The sequence below is a fragment of the Triticum dicoccoides genome, chromosome 2B, assembly GCF_002162155.2.
Source record: "Triticum dicoccoides isolate Atlit2015 ecotype Zavitan chromosome 2B, WEW_v2.0, whole genome shotgun sequence".
NCBI lineage: Eukaryota > Viridiplantae > Streptophyta > Magnoliopsida > Poales > Poaceae > Triticum > Triticum dicoccoides.
The window spans coordinates 693,813,536-693,831,695 of NC_041383.1; the positions used below are offsets into that span (position 1 = coordinate 693,813,536).

At 42.6% G+C, this 18,160-nt stretch overlaps 2 protein-coding genes across 2 annotated transcripts; one reads left to right on the top strand and one right to left on the bottom strand.

Annotated features, from left to right (window-relative positions):
• Window positions 1-517: 517 nt before the first annotated feature.
• LOC119365669 (B3 domain-containing protein Os11g0156000-like) lies at window positions 518-2,189 on the top strand. Its single transcript, XM_037631323.1, has 3 exons — window positions 518-1,266; window positions 1,373-1,559; window positions 1,679-2,189. Exons 1-3 carry the CDS (start codon window positions 663-665, stop codon window positions 1,689-1,691), a joined length of 804 nt encoding a protein of 267 aa, XP_037487220.1. The 5' UTR covers window positions 518-662; the 3' UTR covers window positions 1,692-2,189.
• A 7,205-nt stretch (window positions 2,190-9,394) lies between these two features.
• On the bottom strand, window positions 9,395-13,519 carry LOC119365670 (pentatricopeptide repeat-containing protein At5g04780, mitochondrial-like). The gene is made up of 2 exons (XM_037631324.1): window positions 13,244-13,519; window positions 9,395-12,202 (listed from the first exon to the last, which is right to left on the bottom strand). The coding sequence occupies exon 2, from the start codon at window positions 11,870-11,872 to the stop codon at window positions 10,145-10,147; it is 1,728 nt and encodes a 575-aa protein (XP_037487221.1). The 5' UTR covers window positions 11,873-12,202; window positions 13,244-13,519; the 3' UTR covers window positions 9,395-10,144.
• Window positions 13,520-18,160: the final 4,641 nt, after the last annotated feature.

Consider the following 18,160-nt stretch of genomic DNA (forward strand, 5'->3'; position numbering starts at 1 on the left):
TTTCTGAATAAACCAGCCACGACTTTCTTGCACCCTCCCAAGGCCAGATAGAAATTGGGTGTCCAACATGAACACAGCACTGCAGCACCAGAAACCTGGACCTCTATAGGTAGGTTAAAATGAGGAGTTAAGGACAGTGGTCATACTACATCACACTGCATAGGCCCCAACCACCCAGGCACATGGAAAGCAATGGTGAGGCCTACCACTGCACCCCCCTGGATGGCTGTGATTAGGCCACAATGGCCAGGCACCAACTTTTAAGTACCACCACCTGATCATTCCTCATCAGCCACACTGGAACCATAAATTCTAACCTTCACCTTTGAGGCCCTTTCACTTTGATTCTTCTTGTCTACCTAGGTTAAAATACTGGTACTACCCACTTCAAGATCAAATGCACCAAGTCGTCCTTACGTAAATATCAACACATTATGTGTAGACACTAGCTAGACACCCACAAGCTGTGTAAAGTTCAACTTGGGAGGCTATAAATGCCTAGCTATAACATATGCATGGTTCTCTACAAAACACACGCCACCACCCTATTCCTGCCTCTCCACTCCTCCCCTCTCCCCTCCTCTTCTCTTCTCTCCACTGCCCAACTTTTGCTATAGACAAGAAAGAACCTAAGCTAGGTAGCTTTCCTCCAGAGCAGAGCAATGGCCATGCATCCTCTTGCCCAGGGGCACCCGCAAGCCTGGCCATGGGGGGTAGCCATGTACACGAACATACACTACCACCACCAGTACGAGAGAGAGCACCTGTTCGAGAAATCCTTGACGCCCAGTGACGTGGGCAAGCTCAACAGGCTGGTGATCCCCAAGCAGCACGCGGAGAGGTACTTCCCCCTCAACGGTGAAGACTCCCCCGGTGACAAGGACCTGCTCCTGTCTTTCGAGGACGAGGCCGGCAAGCCGTGGCGGTTCCGGTACTCGTACTGGACGAGCAGCCAGAGCTACGTTCTCACCAAGGGCTGGAGCAGGTACGTCAAGGAGAAGCAGCTTGACGCCGGAGACATCGTGCACTTCGAGAGGGTGCGCGGCCTTGGCACAGGCGACCGGCTCTTCATCCACTGCAGGCGCCGTGGCGAGAGCGCGCCGCCACCACCTGTCCGCGTACCTCCGCCCGCTCTGAACGCCGGGGAGCAGCAGCCTTGGAGCCCGATGTGCTATAGCACATCAGGATCATACCCTACCAGCCCTGCCAACTCCCATGCCTATCGCCGCTCCGTGGAGCAAGATCACAGCGAGATGCTGCATGCAGGTACACAACCCTCAAGAACAAAGCACTTGATAACATGCAACATAACTTAGATGCAGGTACTCAAAATCACATATCTCTTACACCATTCTCCGGTGAATTCTTGCAGGTGACTCGCCGAGAGAGGCAGACGCCAAGAGCAGCACGGCATCGGGGCCGCCGTCGAGACGTCTACGGCTGTTTGGCGTCAACCTCGACTGCGGTCCGGAGCCAGAGGCAGAGGCAGCAACGCCAATGTACGGCTACACCCACCAGAGCCCCTACGCTGCAGCAGTGGCCACGGTGCCAACTTACTGGTGAGTACTGTAAACATCACCAAGTTCCAGTTGCATTCATACAAATCTGTAGATATTCAGTAGGACATATATATAACCAAATTTCTCAAATTTTAAAACAAAATATTTTTGCACAACAGGGGCAGTTCATAAGATGGTGAGGTCTGAAGCCATGCTCGAGTATCCTAACAACCAGCAGTGAAACTAGTCACTACTCCCACCAGCCAGCCTACTAGCTATGCTACTCTGGACTGAGTGACAGGCTTGAATTGACCCCTGGAAGAGGAAGTGGAAGTGGAAGATCCCTTGTTTCCCGGGCAATCTTCCTTCCATCCACAGAGTGCCCTTTTTTTTTCCTGTTTTCTTTCTTCTGGTCTTCCAGAGACCCTATTCGATCACAGTACGGGGCCCTTAGCAGGTGGCAGGTTTCAGGAAACGTCAGGTTGAAAAGGTGAGGGAAGTGGGAGAGATAGAGGGATGGTGACACACATGAAAAACAAAAGGGCATGCTTAGCAAGCATGCATGTATGTATGTGTCATCTGTATGTACTGGGTCCAAGAACAAACCATGAAGTTGATGTATCCTCTCCAGCCTCCTCAAGAAACAAAGTCATATCCCCCATGGGCCATGGCCATGGAGATTTTGTTCTCTCCCTTCTTGCCTCTTCCAGTACTAGTGTTCTACACCTCACGCAATCAATTGGTTTAATGTTTTCAAATCAAATTCAATGCATTCACCTTAACTTCTCAAAAAATTCAATGCATTCACCTTAACTTCTCAAAAAAAAATTCAATGCATTCACCTTACCTTCTCAAAAAAAAAAAAACTCAATGCATTCATACACCTAAGATAAGCAATCAGCGAGTGTACGTGCAATGCAATGCAGTTCTCACCGTCTCTAAACAATGGGAAGGGTAACGTTATGGCCAAGATTGACAGATGCCAAAGGATCCTTAAAAAAGTGATGAGCCACAGGTGATGCCGACACCTGGGGATGTCCATGTCCTGATCTTTTACTATTCTATTAACAGCAGGTATCAAACCTTTTTGTTCCCTCGGGAAGGAAAGGCCCGGCAGAAGTTTGAGGTGTGCAAGTGGTCTCAATCTGCCCTAATAGGATGCAAAGAAAAAGGATGGCTAAGATGATGATGGCCTGAGAGGCAAGTTCCAGACACAAAAGGCCACTAGGCTCCAATAATCAGCAAGATTCCCGGCAACACGTATCAAAAGGAAAATCGGAGATCTGTCTCCTGCTTTTGTTGCCTATGTTAGAAAGGCTTGTACGTACGAGGCAAACTAGAGATAATTGTTCCGGCCGGCCCTGCCAATTATTGAAAGTAGAAGATGCCTGGAGAAACATGGCCTAACTCAACAGACGTGGCGCTATCAGCTCTTAATTAGGGTCAAACAGTAGCTAGCTGTAAAACAATATTTGGACTCGTATCCAGCTGTGGAACACACCAAAGCTAAAAAATAAGATAGCTAAAGGACCTAGAGTAAATAAACCCTGTGACACATGTGGTAAGCAATCCAAACAATTAAAACAAAACCTGTGACTGCGCAACTGCAAGTTGCCTGAGAGATACATGTATATAATTACTGACTGCAGTACGGGTAGAGAGAGTATTGAACACGGTGCTAGAATACTGACCTGGTTCAATAAAGAAAATGAGTGAGATGCGGGCATCAGATTCATCTGAACGTAACTCGCAGCAATTTTGGCGGTGATGATTGAACCTATAGGTTAAGGATCGTATCAGCACCAAAATTTCCTGTATGCTAGCAAGAGCAGGAGCCATGTTCTAATACAAAATGACATGCACTTTGGTGTGTGTTCGAGAAAAAAAAACAGGAGCCATGTGCAGCGGGGCTTTTCCTAATGGCAATGAACCTTATCTGGGCACTCCAGGGCTGCATGATTAACGCCTTTGAACGCCAAATAGTTTATCTTAACATTAGTACAAAAGAGCCATGTGAGTGCCATAATGGTAAAGTGGACCCTTACTTTGTCTACTTCACGCATACCAAGAAAAAGAGATTGCCTTTTTAATTTAAAAAAATAAAGGAATTGTCAAAGGAAGTAACTAATCAGTACAAACTAATCACATTACCCATGTAAAATTGTAAAGATAAGGGCCCGTTTGGAAAAATACCACCATTCCAAAGAACAAGATGCCCACACACAAAATATCACTATTCCAAACAAGCCCTAAAGCTGAAGTTTCATTTCGATGTAGGAGGGGTTGGCCTGTGTGGTTTGCGCCTAACATAGAATCAAAATCAAGTCAAATCTAGGTGCACAAATTGGCTATATAGTTTAGTTCAAAAAATAAACCAAACAGACTAAAGAATATTCTTCACAAAATTACAATACCGAATTAAGCATGGGCAATTCTAATCAAAGTTATTTTGGTAAGAACGTTGGCTCCCAAGAGCCTGAGACAACAGCCATAACCAAGAATACATATGACAACCCAATGACAGTAAATTGGCAGGCGAGCAATGGAAACCACCAGCAGATTAAACAACCACTAGATAGGAATGGATTACCAATTCGAAAGCGGCAGACAAACCAGCATAATAAAGAACCTCTTTGAAGCCAAATAAGGTTTAAACCATGTACATCTAAGTAACTAATCATGCATATATACACTGATACACATAGATATAAGGATGCAAGTATTATGTTTTACAATAAAGTACAATTGCACTTAACTGACATATAAAGGAAAACTTGCTGAGATCATACATTCGGTGGGTCATTTGGAATAATAATTTATTTCCAAACCTAGGCAAAATACATATCTTTCACAGAAATCATAGAAAACAATATCACATCAACTAATTCCCCTATTCATGATTACATGAATAAAAAATGGATCACACCAATATCACAGCCGTGATAAGATATTCACTCTGCTAGAACCTACATAACACATTCTTACTAAAATTACTGCAAGCACATAAAAAACACATGATATGCAGACAACGCCATCAGGGTACACCATATGTGCAAAGAACATATCCAGGCAACAAATTAGAACCTATAGCAGGAAAAATGATTATGGCTTCAGAAGAAAATCAAGATATATACGTGAATTGTGTGCTTAAGGTAAATCCCTAGTTGAGCTACCACCCAAAGGGGTTAGTGCAGTCTCCTGCAACTGCAACAAAGACAACAACAGCTGACTCTAGCCGACCTAGAAAGTTTAAGCTATATCCGTTGAATCGCAAAGCGATCCTGCTCCAGAGAGTAATCCTAATTTTACAATAGCTGCAATCACAAAAGGAAGGGGAAATAACTACAGAGGCCCCAAAGGATAGAACAGAGAGAAGGCAATTTAAAATAGACAAATAAATAAACGAGTGTCAGTGAGTAGTATATGTATATTGAGCAAAGGAACATATCTCCCACTTTGAAATTGGCAACATTAGAGATGCCAGGGCTTACCAAATCATGTCTAATTATGTAGCAGTAATTATTCACAAATGAAGCATGCATTGGACTAAAATAATGCTATTGTCATTACCTGAAGAAGGGTTACTTTGTTTTTGCAAGAACAGGCTCACACCACACTTAAAGAGTTTAATATATTCATTTGAAATTGGGCATTACAATCAGTGTCAATTTCATGGGTTATTATGTCTGGGAAAACAGAATTCCAAATACCAACAACTCCTGTTTAGCAGACAAAGGCCGCTATCTCATGAGCTGCTCGATTTTGCTCTCTTTTGGCTACCCATGAACTTGCAGTCAGTTAATGTTTCAGCCTCCCTGAATTTCACTGAATATAGCACCCAGTCTACAAATGCAATGCTCATTGCCTGCTAAGGCCTGAATGACAGAGGCACAATCGCTGACCATGATAACAGGTAGTCGCGACCAGACCGCATCGAGACAAATCCCCTCCAGGATGCTCTCACATCCGTGCATACATAAACGAAGATATAAGGCACACCTTGCCAGCCTCCTCTGGAATCATATTTCTGTCCTACAATGGAGAACATGCAATACAATTAAACATAGATTTATGTCCAGATTTCAGCAAATACCTACAACTGAAAGAACTAAGCATATTCTAATATTTCATTCTCTACATTAAAACCAAACAAAACAGGATCTTATCGTTTCAACAGACAAAAAAATAATGCAAGCCTGTCTTGCTTAAGAAAATTTTCATTTCAGAGAACCTGTGCAGTCCTCAAATGCAGACACAAAAGCATTAGCTCGCAATCTCTAAGTTCAGATAAATAAGCACATCCTTTTCAAGTAAAGCAGAGCAGCAAGGCTTGTATCCAAGACCCAAGTTATACATATGTTAGTATATCTTTCTATGAGTATATAGCAAAAAACTACCACATTACGGGCTATCGCTACAAAAAACTACCATTAATTTTTCGAAAGACTACCACAAAATTGGTTGGCAGTTCCAAAAAACCCAAATGACCATGTGATTTAAAATTGATCCGGTTTATGACATATCGGGCCCGCTCCTAAATAAACTGTCTGTTGACTGTTTGTTTGACCGTTAAATGACATGTGGGTCCCACATGTCAGCTCTCTCTTCCTTCCCCTTCTCTTTCTTCTTTCCCTGACCTTCCCTTATCTCTCCCTCACAAGCGACCTACAGCCAGCGCCGCCGCCGCCGTGGGCCGCTGCCTGAGGCCTCCTACAGCAGCGGCGGAATAGCGAGAGCAGCAGCTCAGGCCGCGCGCAGCAGCCGGCACGACAGGTTCCCTCCGGTCGCTCCCCGTGGCAACGTTCAGCAAGAGAAGGAACTCCGGCCGCGTGCAGCAGCCGCCACGACGGGCTCCCTCCGGCCACTCCCCGTTCCGCCGGAGCACGACAGAAGCAGCCGACACGACGTTCAGCAGGAGCAGGAGCAGCCACAGTCGGCCGCGCCATGGGGAGGCTCGCGCCGCCGCCTGCCTGCTCAGCCCACGCCATGGGGAGTCTCTCGCGAGCAGCACCATGGCGAGCACCGGCAACTAACAGCCCGAGCGGGTGAGCGGCACCAGGGAGTGGCTCTGGCGGCCAGCAGCTCGTGCGGTGCCAGATGCGCCCGTGAGCAGCAGCCTAGGCGGCGCCAGATGCGAGCAGCTGCTGCTTGCCGCCGGCCATGGCCACCGTAGCCACGGCCGAGCAACGTCGGCAGACCAGCACATCGGCTCCGGCGACGAGCTTGCTGGCAAGGACCCGATTGCTTTTTATATTTTTTACAGGGACCCGATTGCTTTTTAAAAAATATAACAGGGACCTGATTGTTTCTTTAAAAATATTTGGGCCCCACCTGTCATAACCTGTCAACGGTCAATCTAACGTTTAAACCTAACGGTCAACCTGACGAATGGGCCCGAGCTGTCATAATATAGCTTAAAACTTAACTGCTCAACCATTAGGGTTTTTTGGAACTGTCAACCAATTTTATGGTAGTCTTTCGAAAAATTAAAAAAAGTGGTAGTTTTTTGTAGCGATAGCCCGTAATGTGGTAGTTTTTCGCTATATACTCATCTTTCTATGCACTAGTCACCAACAGAGAGGTCACTTGCCTACGTTTGTTTATATTTACATGGTCACCCAAAGCACACATAAAAAAACTTTGCATATAGGTAAAAACTCTAGAGATCGAACTGGATGTAAAAATTAGCAACGGTAAATACAGTAAAGGAAAAAAATGGCTTGGCAAAAGCAATTAATACAACAAAACAACACTTTACTCCATGCTTTTCATAAAGTGCAGTTTGCTCCATGCTAATTTATGAGACATTGTCGTGCTTCCATGCTACCTAGTACATAAACAGTGAGAAAAATGTGCCATCCATATATATTAGAGAATTTCAAGGATGAATTCATGGAGATTTCTAATAGTAGCCGCTGCTTTTTTTAGCTTTAAATGACAGTAGGTGAGCCTCTCAATGACTTCTTTACCAACCACATATTTACACAGGAAGGGGTGGGGTCAAGGCCCCCAGCCAAAATAGAAACAGAGCAAAACTTTCAAGCAGTATTTATTTCCCTAAGCTGGTAGGATGAAAACCGAAAGAGATGTATTTAGAATCTTTTCAAGTTGATGCTCACAGGCATTTCAATCTCTTAAGAAAATATTTTATCATGAATTCTAACTCTTGTAAATACCTTCTTAAGCTGATGCTTGGAGATGTGTCCACCGTAAGCACATTGGCAACAAAAGATTCTTCAATGAATAATTTCCAAGGCCAAATACTAATGGTAGCTTGTACGCCAAAACCTCGCTTATGTAGCATGTACAGTTATCCCTACACGACAGAACCACCAGATTTGTGATCTCTGTCAAGCAATAAAGGGAACAACACAGAAAACAACCCTTGACGTCATTGCAAATGCTGCCATTAAATCACGTGTAGGCATCCCTATCCAACTTAATGTGGTACTCCCTCCGATTCATATTAATTGTAGCTGATTTAGTACAATTTTGTATTAAATCAGCTACAATTAATATGGATCGGAAGGAGTAGTTCTTTGGAGGAAGCTCTTAGCAGATTTACTGCTCTCTTCTATAAGTTACAAAACCTGAACTTGTAACAATGTACAGGACCCAGTAGTCATCACACAAACTCTGGAAGTCAATCAATCACAAAATGATATATCAATTACTTAAAAGTAGGGACCATAAAATATGTACATTAACTTGTTTGTTGTCCTTACATTTTATTAGCATGGGTTAGATATAATGCAAATAACAAATAGAGTGCTAGGTCAAGAGCCTCTGAATCAGCATCGAACAGGACATCAAATGGAGTGATACTTGCTAACCCGAAATATGCCAGGTGTAAATCGAAGGTCATGTAACAGACCTCAAATCACATCAGAGAGGACAAAGGACAGACCCAGTGCATAGAAGCTCCCACACAAGGTGGGGTCTGGGGAGGGATTATAGGAACCTAATCTTACCCCTGCAAAGTGCAATGCAGAGAGGCTGGTTCGAACCCAGTACCTCTTGGCACATGTGGGGAGGACTTCACCACTACGCCAGGCCTGAGGAACATTACAAAATAATATACTCCCTCCGTAAACGAATATAAGACGTTTTAGGGCATTCAAAACGCCCTAAAACGTCTTATATTCGTTTACAGAGGAATACCAAATGGAGAACAAAATACTGAAGCCATATAGCTGTGAAGGAGAAGGATGTGTTATAAATAACTATTCTAGTTTGTCATGGAGTAGCCCTGAATGGTCATATATAAAAATTTACACATATAAACAACAATTCTAGTTTTTCATGGAGGAACCCTGAATGGCCATATAAAAGCATATAAAGCATTTTAGTGTCCATGACTACAGCAAACAGAAGGTAGACTCAACAGGGCGTACTTTGTATCCTCATTGAACAAATGAGAAGAACAAATGATGAGAAAACTATTTAGTGACCAGTTTGACCACGACTGCACACATCTACATGACAACATGTTTTGAAGTTTTGTGCAGTACATGACAACATATTTACAAAACATTCCCGCAAAAAAAAACATGTTTTCAAAACATATCCTAAAGGGAAAATGGATAAAATGACAAGATTCGTCAAAAGTACAGGAAGTATCAGACAGACAGAGTTTTTTTTAGTGCTGCACAGAAGAAACCTCAGGTTATTTGGTAATAAAATTGGGACCAGTGTGTTGGCGTTATTTGTAAAATATCAAATGCTGTCCTCCTTGTCATGCTGGAGCAGAGCCTAGAATGGAAGATTACTACTCCCTCCGTCCGAAAATACTTGTCATCAAAATGGATGAAAAGTGATGCATCTAGAACTAAAATACATCTAGATACATCCCTTTTTATTCTTTTTGGTGACAAGCATTTTCGGACGGAGGGAGTATAACTTGTGAGTTGAAAGCTTACAAAAGAGTATAATTGTCCTCATATAGGAGCAAAGCTCCAGGGAAACTTAATTTTCAATATTAAAGCTATAACAGAACATTTGCTATGGCGGATTGAAAGAAATATGAATGATTGCGTTTAAAGCCTGCAATTTATGTTCAAATGCAAGAAATAAAGTATAGGGGATGGACTGTTCCAGAACGCTTTCCAGGGCTCATCACTGTTGGAGTGGAAAGAATGACAAGATTCGAGCATAAGGAGCTGGAACCACAGTGTGCATCAGCTGGTACAGTTCTCAATAATTACACTGGTAGTACGAAGTAAGTGGCATAGCAGACTTCTTCACGCACTGAATTCAGCAAGTGTTGAGGTGAGAAGAAATCCACTTCCCATGTCTATTTCTGTAAGAACAAATCTTGCATCCACTTCCTATGTATATCTTTGGTGGACCACAGAAAAATATGTGGCTCGTCATCTACAATATACAGCTTTGTTGGTGACGCAGTCTATTCAGTTAACCAAGGACTTGCATCTGCTTCCAATTCTTATGCACATATCAGATGGTAGTGTTGATATTACATTCAATGGAGCCAGCAGCATGACATTATTGAATTGAATGGCAAAGCTATCAAGATCAGTCCTGACATAGATCTTTAGTGTTGCAGTGCCACTACTGACAAGCAATAATTTGCTACATGAATAGAATACCACTGGTAGATGACTACCATTCTCCAATTCAGCCCTACATCACCAAAAGTCCCCACAAGAACATGAGCCATCCTTAAAATGGTGAAATCTATTGGCATCTCTGACAACGAATAGACGTTCAGTAATATGGGCTGCAACCTTCATGAATGAATGACAGTCCCCGCATATCCTAAGGTTCTTGTGTATTATAATTGGTATATTAGGAGGCAAGCTGATTAACCCAAAAGCAAGAGCTAACTTCTCGCTATGGTGTTTAAGCAGCTCCTCTTTTTGGTCGTCATGAACATCATGCAGATCACATTCTAGTTTGGTCATGTGAGCAAATTTTCTCACATCGTGATAAATTTCCTCCAACTTATTGTAGATATCAGTGATTGCTGGGTGCTTTCTCTCTCCAACAACGAAGACATGAATTTTGCCCTTTGCTTCAATCCAACTCCTGCCCATTTCTTTCTTCGCACCACTATCCTTCAAATATTTCCTTGCCATCAGAACATTCTCCCAGTTCCCACTGGCAGCATATACATTTGAGAGCAGAACATGGTTCCCTCCATTATCAGGCTCAAGTTGGAAAAGCTGTTCTGCAGCTATTCTGGCTAAGTCACTATTATTGTGGTTCCTGCATGACCCTAGCAAAGATCCCCACATAGAAGCAGTTGGTTCAAATGGCATTTTGTGAATCAATTCCCAGGCCTCATCAGTCTTCCCAGATCGACCCAGAACATCAACCATGCAAGAATAGTGAAGGACATTAGGTTCGACAGTCCGATCAGACATTAGCAGGTTAAAGTAGTGGCGACCCTCTTCAACTAAACCTGCATGACTGCACACTGACAACATGGAGAGATAGGTAACTTCGTTCGGAAAAATACCTAACTGGTGCATTTTCTCAAAGAGAATCATAGCTTCCCAAGAATGGGCATGCCTCGAAAAACCAGCAATCATTGCATTCCATATGACAACATTCTTCTGTTCCATATAAGCAAACAGTGCATAAGATTTTTCAATCTGGCCACACCTTGCATACATATCCACAAGAGATGCTGCCACAAAGAAGTTCCCATGAAAACCACATTTCACAATAACTGCATGCAGTTGTGTCCCTTCAATTTTCAATGCTAGGCTTGCACATGCGCTAATGATAGCAGAAAGAGTGAATTCAGTCAATTTTACTCCTTCCCTTTGGGCATTCCGAAATAAACATAATGCTTCTTCATGAAGGCCATTCTGCACATATCCTGCAAACAATGAACTCCATGTAACTAAAGTTTTATCAGGCATCTTCTCAAAAACCCAGCAGGCATCCATAATCATATTGCATTTTGCATAAACATCTAGAATTGCTGTCCCAACAAAGCTGTTTGAGTCCAATGCAAGCTTGAATGCAGTAGCGTGTAATTGCTTGCATTCATTGATAGCATATTTTGCAGCACATGCACAGATTGTGCTGGATAAAGTAAATTTAGTCAGCTGTCTCCCTTCGCGGTGCATCCTTTGAAAAAGCTTCAGCGCTTGTACATCCTCTCCACTCTGAGTATATCCAGCAATCATGGTATTCCATGAGACTATGCTTCTGGAAAGCATTGCATCAAAAACATGACGAGCGCAATCATTCCGACCACATTTTGTGTACAAGTTGATTAGAATATTGCATGTGACAGTATCTGTTACCAGACCAAAATGAATGGCTAGCCCATGGCAGCTTCTCCCAGCCAGGAGGGACCTCCTCTTTGCACATAGTTGCAAAAGCTCATGGAGCGCAAACATGTCAATCAAACTCCTGTCAATCCTACCATGCCTTTTATCCTCTAAGGAATTGTTCAGACCATACCACACTTAGACACTTCATGCTCTGATTTATGGCAGGGTAGTTAAACGGAATGCCCATCCATGGAAGACAGCTACTGATGCATGCAGAATATGACTGAAAGGGAGAACTTCGCCAACTAAATTTGCACTGCTTTCTGATGACTCGTAGAAAGGGACAACTAATCTGAAATATGTTTAGATGCCATCAAGAGCACATAACTTTTCTGTGGGATGGCATGACAACTTCTCTAATTAGTCCACCTTTACAAATTCCTGATATTAGAATCTCTGGAAGAAAAGCAAGTCAGTCACAACTATATGATCCTCATCACACTTTGATGCATCTTCAGAAAGTAGATTCTGTAAATAAAACCCAGACAGGTAAAAGAATATATATTTTTATGGCAAGGGCATAAGGAAATGTGATGAGTTCTGCTAAAGCACATGCTAATACGTCTAAAAATAAAAATATTTGATTCAGATGACAAGAAGAACCAGGAACTAGCGCCAAGTGAGCTTCTTGCTTTTCAACCAATCGAATGTGGGTGGGAGGTCGTACAGTACTGGCCCTAGGAAGTGAACGTGGTACTTTGGTGGTAGTAGAAGTTGAGAGCTAACTTAATCCAGGGTTCCTTTCAAGGATCTAACAGCAAGATATTTGTACTTAACGCATCACGAGCACAGGACATAGGCAAACAGAAAAACATTTGACTACTAATCGAGCAATCGCACCTTACTGTGGACAACCCTACTTTAATAATCATAACAAAAATTACATCTAATATCAGGTACCATTGATGCACTACACCCCTCCCACCAGCTTGACCCTAAGCAGCAACTCAGTGGAAATCCTTATTGCGCGTGACCTATAGCATAGGACAGTGAGCAACTACAGCGAAGGCACTAGTGCAGCATCAGCATCAGTGGCAGATCTAGGATTTGAAAACAGGGTGGTACTGGTCCACCTCAAAAACAATTGACAACAAATATTACATGTGCACGTTCTAACTAATCTACCAATACCACCTAGAATAGATCAATATGGTCTTACAAACATACTAAAATTCACAGTTAAGTCTCAGTTTTGCCTAAGCCTACATAGAACATACCTTGAGAAATTCAACAAATATGTAAATGTGTTCATGTATGTACTGGATAGCAATTAGCAGACAACTAAAGCCTGTTTATTATGTTGCGTCTCCTGCTTCTTATTCATTTATTTGTACAAGCTGGGAAGATTCATCATGTGTGCACTGGATAGCTCTCTAGCAAACAACGAACATTACTGTACTGGGTAGAAATTAGCAATCTGGTTCACCTCAATCTTACCTTCGGCTCTGCACAGCTGCTCAGCTCCTAGCTCCTAGCATTATATGCTGCACGTCTCCAGGCCCCAGGGCTCAGGGTGCACGCCTGCACACCGCCGGCCGCCGACGAGACTGCTGCCGCTGGCCGCTGGCGACTGGGCACGGTAGTCGGCACCGGCGCGGAAGCAGCAGGGAGCAGGCGCGCAGCCACTGGCAGGAAGGGCAGCTAGAGTTGGCAGCCTGCCGGGGAAGGGCGCGGCGTCCGGCGAGAGGCGGGAGGCGGCTGGCGGCGGGTGCGGTTTGGAGTGGGTCGGGGTTGGGAGCAATGCGGGGCGACACATGGGCCAGTACTGTACCACCTCCTAGGGCCACCAACCACCAGGCGAAGAACTGGCGCGAGCGATACATGGGCCGGCCCATTATGATGTTTTTATTAGAGTGGCGGAAATCAACTTCTAAGCCATGGTATTCCACATGTTTTATTTGTCGATGACGGTTTGTTATTTTTCAAAGCTTCAATAGAGGAGGCAAGGAATGTGGAGCAAGATCTATATTTTTAATCAACTTCTAAGTACAAGAAAGTGCTCGATCTGAGAAGTCTTAGGAGATCCAAGTGAGTATCAAACAAGTCCTTGGTGTTACAAACACAACTTTTGAAGAACAATATTTTGGATTGCCTATGATACGAAAACAGCAATGTACCTTGATATATGATCTTATAAGAATACGTCTTTAGTTGGCTTTATAGTAAAATGAAGAAACCAAGGACAAATAATAAAAAAGTCCAATACGCAATATCACACGAGCACCAAAAACATATTGTGGTTTTAGACTCTAAGATAGCAGTAACCAAGCAAAATATTGATCAGTGTTTTGCTCATGTCTACATGCTTCCATTTGTGTCACATTATCTATGTATATTTTTAGTGCACTTTCAAGTTTATCACCATCATACTTCTCTTATTGTGTTTGCCTTTATGACACTACATGAAATATGACGATTTATGACACAAATATAAGACAGTAGCCGAATTGGTCATACATCAATGGCAAAAAACTTACATGATGGTTACTGATTGTCCAAACCATAGAAGTTTATAGCGATATGTGTCAAAAGTTCATAATTATTTTCATTGCACGAAATGGCCACAAAAATATCTAGCATTATTTATGATCTTTTTTTGGCCCACTGTAACCAAATCGTATCATCCTAAAATATATGTCGTCTATGTGGCATGTCTACATACTAGGCACACACCTCATCAATTTCGCCTCTGTGTCGTATCTTCGCATCGATTTCACTTACGTACCCGAAACCTACTAAGTGTAAAACATATTGATGGGTGGGACACACCAACTGATTGGAGTGACCCACATGTCCAGTGGCTATGTGGGATCCACAATGATGTAGGGACAACCAACACTAGTAGAAAACAGGGCTTTGGTTCGGGGCTGGCCAACCCATTAGTCCCGGTTCTTCACGAACCGGGACCCATGGGGGGCATTAGTCTCGGTTCATGAGCCCAGGGGGCCGGCCGGGGCCTCGTGGGCATAGGTCCCGGTTCGTCTGGACCCATTTGTCCCGGTTCTAGGCACGAACCGGGACCAATGGTCCTCGCTCCTGGCCCACAACAATTGGTCCCGGTTCGTGGCTTGAACCGAGACAGATTACCGGGCTTTAGTCCCGGTTTCTACCATGAACCAGGACAAATGAGTTGACTATATATACCACATCGCCACAGCAGAGCACTCCACAGTGCTCTGTTTTTTCTGGCCGGCGAGGGAAGGGCATTTGGGTGCTCTAGCTCACCTCCTATGCACATGAGGTGTTCGATGAAATGTCTGAGCCACACTAGTTAATCTTTCTCCTCTCGAAACTCGACCTCCGAGCTCCATTTTCCCAGATATTTGTCTAGATTTAGCGGTCCGTCACATCCCGTCCCCGTCCTCACCTCCGTCGATCACCCGCGCCGATCTCGTCGCCGGCACCACCGTGATGAGCCTCTTGTTATTATCTTCTTTCTGAAAGAAAAAAAATTCTTACTTCAGATAGATAGTTGTCTAATTTTCTTACTTTTATTATTCCTTGTTATTATATAGTGCGATGGTTTTGGTATCCGCCCCCGTCGGCCCTCGTCTTGTCTATAATTCATATGTGGTATATATTATCTTTTGATAACTATTTGGTTCATTTATTGTTTATGACAATTATGCCGACCAACGTGACATAGATTTTATTTATCTAGGAGGTTGTTGAACCGGAAGTTCCAACCGACCCTATTGTCGAGAGGTTAAATTTAGTTCAAGAAGAAAACAATTACTTGAAGGAAAAAATAAGAATTTTGTTGTGGCTTTGAATGGTGCATTTTGAACACAGAAAAACTATGGAGTTCAAATAAGTTCAAAAAACAAAATCCCTTTGTAATAGACGAGTTTCCATATGGAACCCTGATACTTCGAAAGAGATTGTCCGTTTTGTACACGAAGTGCATCCAGTTTTTGCCGTAACACTCTCTACTTTGTTGCACATGCTATGTGGGTGAAATGATGATATCATGCCAACTTTCAACCTTTTCAGAGTTCATTTCAAATGCTTTTCAATTTCATGGTCTTATAGCTCAAAATAATCAGTAAATGCATGAAAAATAACAAATGAAGTCAGAAAGGGTTAAAAATTGGTGATGTGGCTTTGAATGGTGCATTTTGAACACAGAAAAACTATGGAGTTCAAATAAGCTCAAAAAAATGAAATCCCTTTGTAACAGACGAGTTTCCGTATGAAACTCTGATACTTCGAAAGAGATTGTCCGTTTTGTACACGAAGTGCATCCAGTTTTTGCCGTAACCCTCTCTACTTTATTGCACATGCTATGTGAGGTGAAATGATGATACCATGCCAACTTTCAACCTTTTCAGAGTTTATTTCAAATGCTTTTCAATTTCATGGTCTTATAGCTCAAAATAATCAGTAAATGCATGAAAAATAACAAATAAAGTCAGAAATGGTTGAAAATTGGTGATGTGGCTTTGAATGGTGCATTTTGAACAAAGAAAAACTATGGAGTTCAAATAAGTTCAAAAAAATGAATTCCCTTTGTAACAGACGAGTTTCCGTATGAAACCATGATACTTCGAAACAGATTGTCCGTTTTGTACACGAAGTGCATCCAGTTTTTGCCGTAACCCTCTCTACTTTGTTGCACATGTTATGTGGGTGAAATGATGATACAATGCAAACTTTCAACCTTTTCAGAGTTCATTTCAAATGTTTTTCAATTTCATGGTCTTATAGCTTAAAATAATCAGTAAATGCATGAAAAATAACAAATGAAGTCAGAAAGGGTTGAAATATGATGATGTGGCTTTGAATGGTGCATTTTGAACACAGAAAAACTATGGAGTTCAAATAAGTTCAAAAAATGAAAGCACTTTGTAACAGACGAGTTTCCGTATGAACCCTAATACTTCGAAAGAGATTGTCCGTTTTGTACACGAAGTGCATCCAGTTTTTGCCGTAACCCTCTCTACTTTCTTGCACATGCTATGTGGGTGAAATGATGATACCATGCCAACTTTCAACCTTTTCAGAGTTTATTTCAAATGCTTTTCCATTTCATGGTCTTATAGCTCAAAATAATCAGTAAATGCATGAAAAATAACAAATGAAGTCAAAAAGGGTTGAAAATTGGTGATGTGGCTTTGAATGGTGCATTTTGAACACAGAAAAACTATGGAATTCAAATAAGTTCAAAAAAATGAAATCCCTTTGTAACAGACAAGTTTCCGTATGAAACCCTGATACTTTGAAACAAATTGTCCGTTTTATACACGAATTATCATAAAATAAAATAAATAAGTTATTTGAAACAAAATAATATAAACTTTAATAAAATATATAAGTAGAAACAAAATAAAATAAACTTCAATAACATTAATAAAATTTATGAAACTAAAATTATCAAAGTATTTTCTGTTCAAAACATTATAAGCAACCTCTAGTATTATTGAAACTAAAATTATATCAAATTGATGCAAGTAAAAATATCAAAGTATTTTCTGTTCAAAATCATTAAAAGCAAAAGGAATTTTCATAAAGAACTTTTTTTCTTAGAAACTTTAATAGCAAAAAAAAATTATCATAAAATAAAATAAATAAGTAATTAGAAACAAAATATAATAAAAAAAGTATTTTGTTGTAAGTAGAAACAAAACAAAATAAATGAAGCAAAAAAGAAAACAAAAAAACTAGGAAAAAATAAAAAAATTGCCACCTACAGGGCCACCACAGCCTGAATACGACTAGGAACCCATCCATGGGCCAGGATTCAGGCCCGTAGAAGGCCCAATAGGCCCACATGCATATCAGTGTTAGATTTGGCCCATAGTCCTGCAATTCAAAAGAGTTCAATGGAGATGGCGCGACAATGCTTATAAACAGGTGCAGCCGCTTCTTAGCTAGCGAGGTGGGACTAAACATCCCACCACACCACGCCTGCGCAAGGCCTTTGGTCCCAGTTGGTGGCACCAACCAGGACTAAAGGGGTGCATTGGTACCGGTTGGTGACCCTTTAGTCCCGGTTGGTGCCACCAACCTGGACCAAAGGCCTCTGCTTCCCGCCCTTTGGGCTGTTGAAAAGAGACCTTTGGTCCCGGTTGGTGACACCAACCGAGACTAAAGGGTGGCATTGGTACCAGTTGGTGCCACCCTTTAGTTCTTCGATCCCTTCGACGCCGCCGCCAAGCTGCCCGAGCTCGCCGTGCCTCTGCCCCGTCCCCGACCACATCGCCGTTGCCCCGCCCCGACCACGCCGCCGTCGCCTTTTCCCCCTGACCACGCCGCGCGCCCTCGCCATGCCTCTGCCGCACCCCCGCCCTGCCCCGTCGACGCCGTCGCCGCCCTCTGCCCCATCGACACCATCGCCCCTGCCCCGACCACGCC

Coding starts and splice junctions, on each gene's coding strand:
- LOC119365670 (XM_037631324.1), bottom strand. CDS start 11,872: ATGTTTGCGCTCCATGAGCTTTTGCAACTATGTGCAAAGAGGAGGTCC.
- LOC119365669 (XM_037631323.1), top strand. CDS start 663: ATGGCCATGCATCCTCTTGCCCAGGGGCACCCGCAAGCCTGGCCATGG. Junction 1,267..1,372: donor CAGCGAGATGCTGCATGCAG/GTACACAACCCT, acceptor GAATTCTTGCAG/GTGACTCGCCGAGAGAGGCA.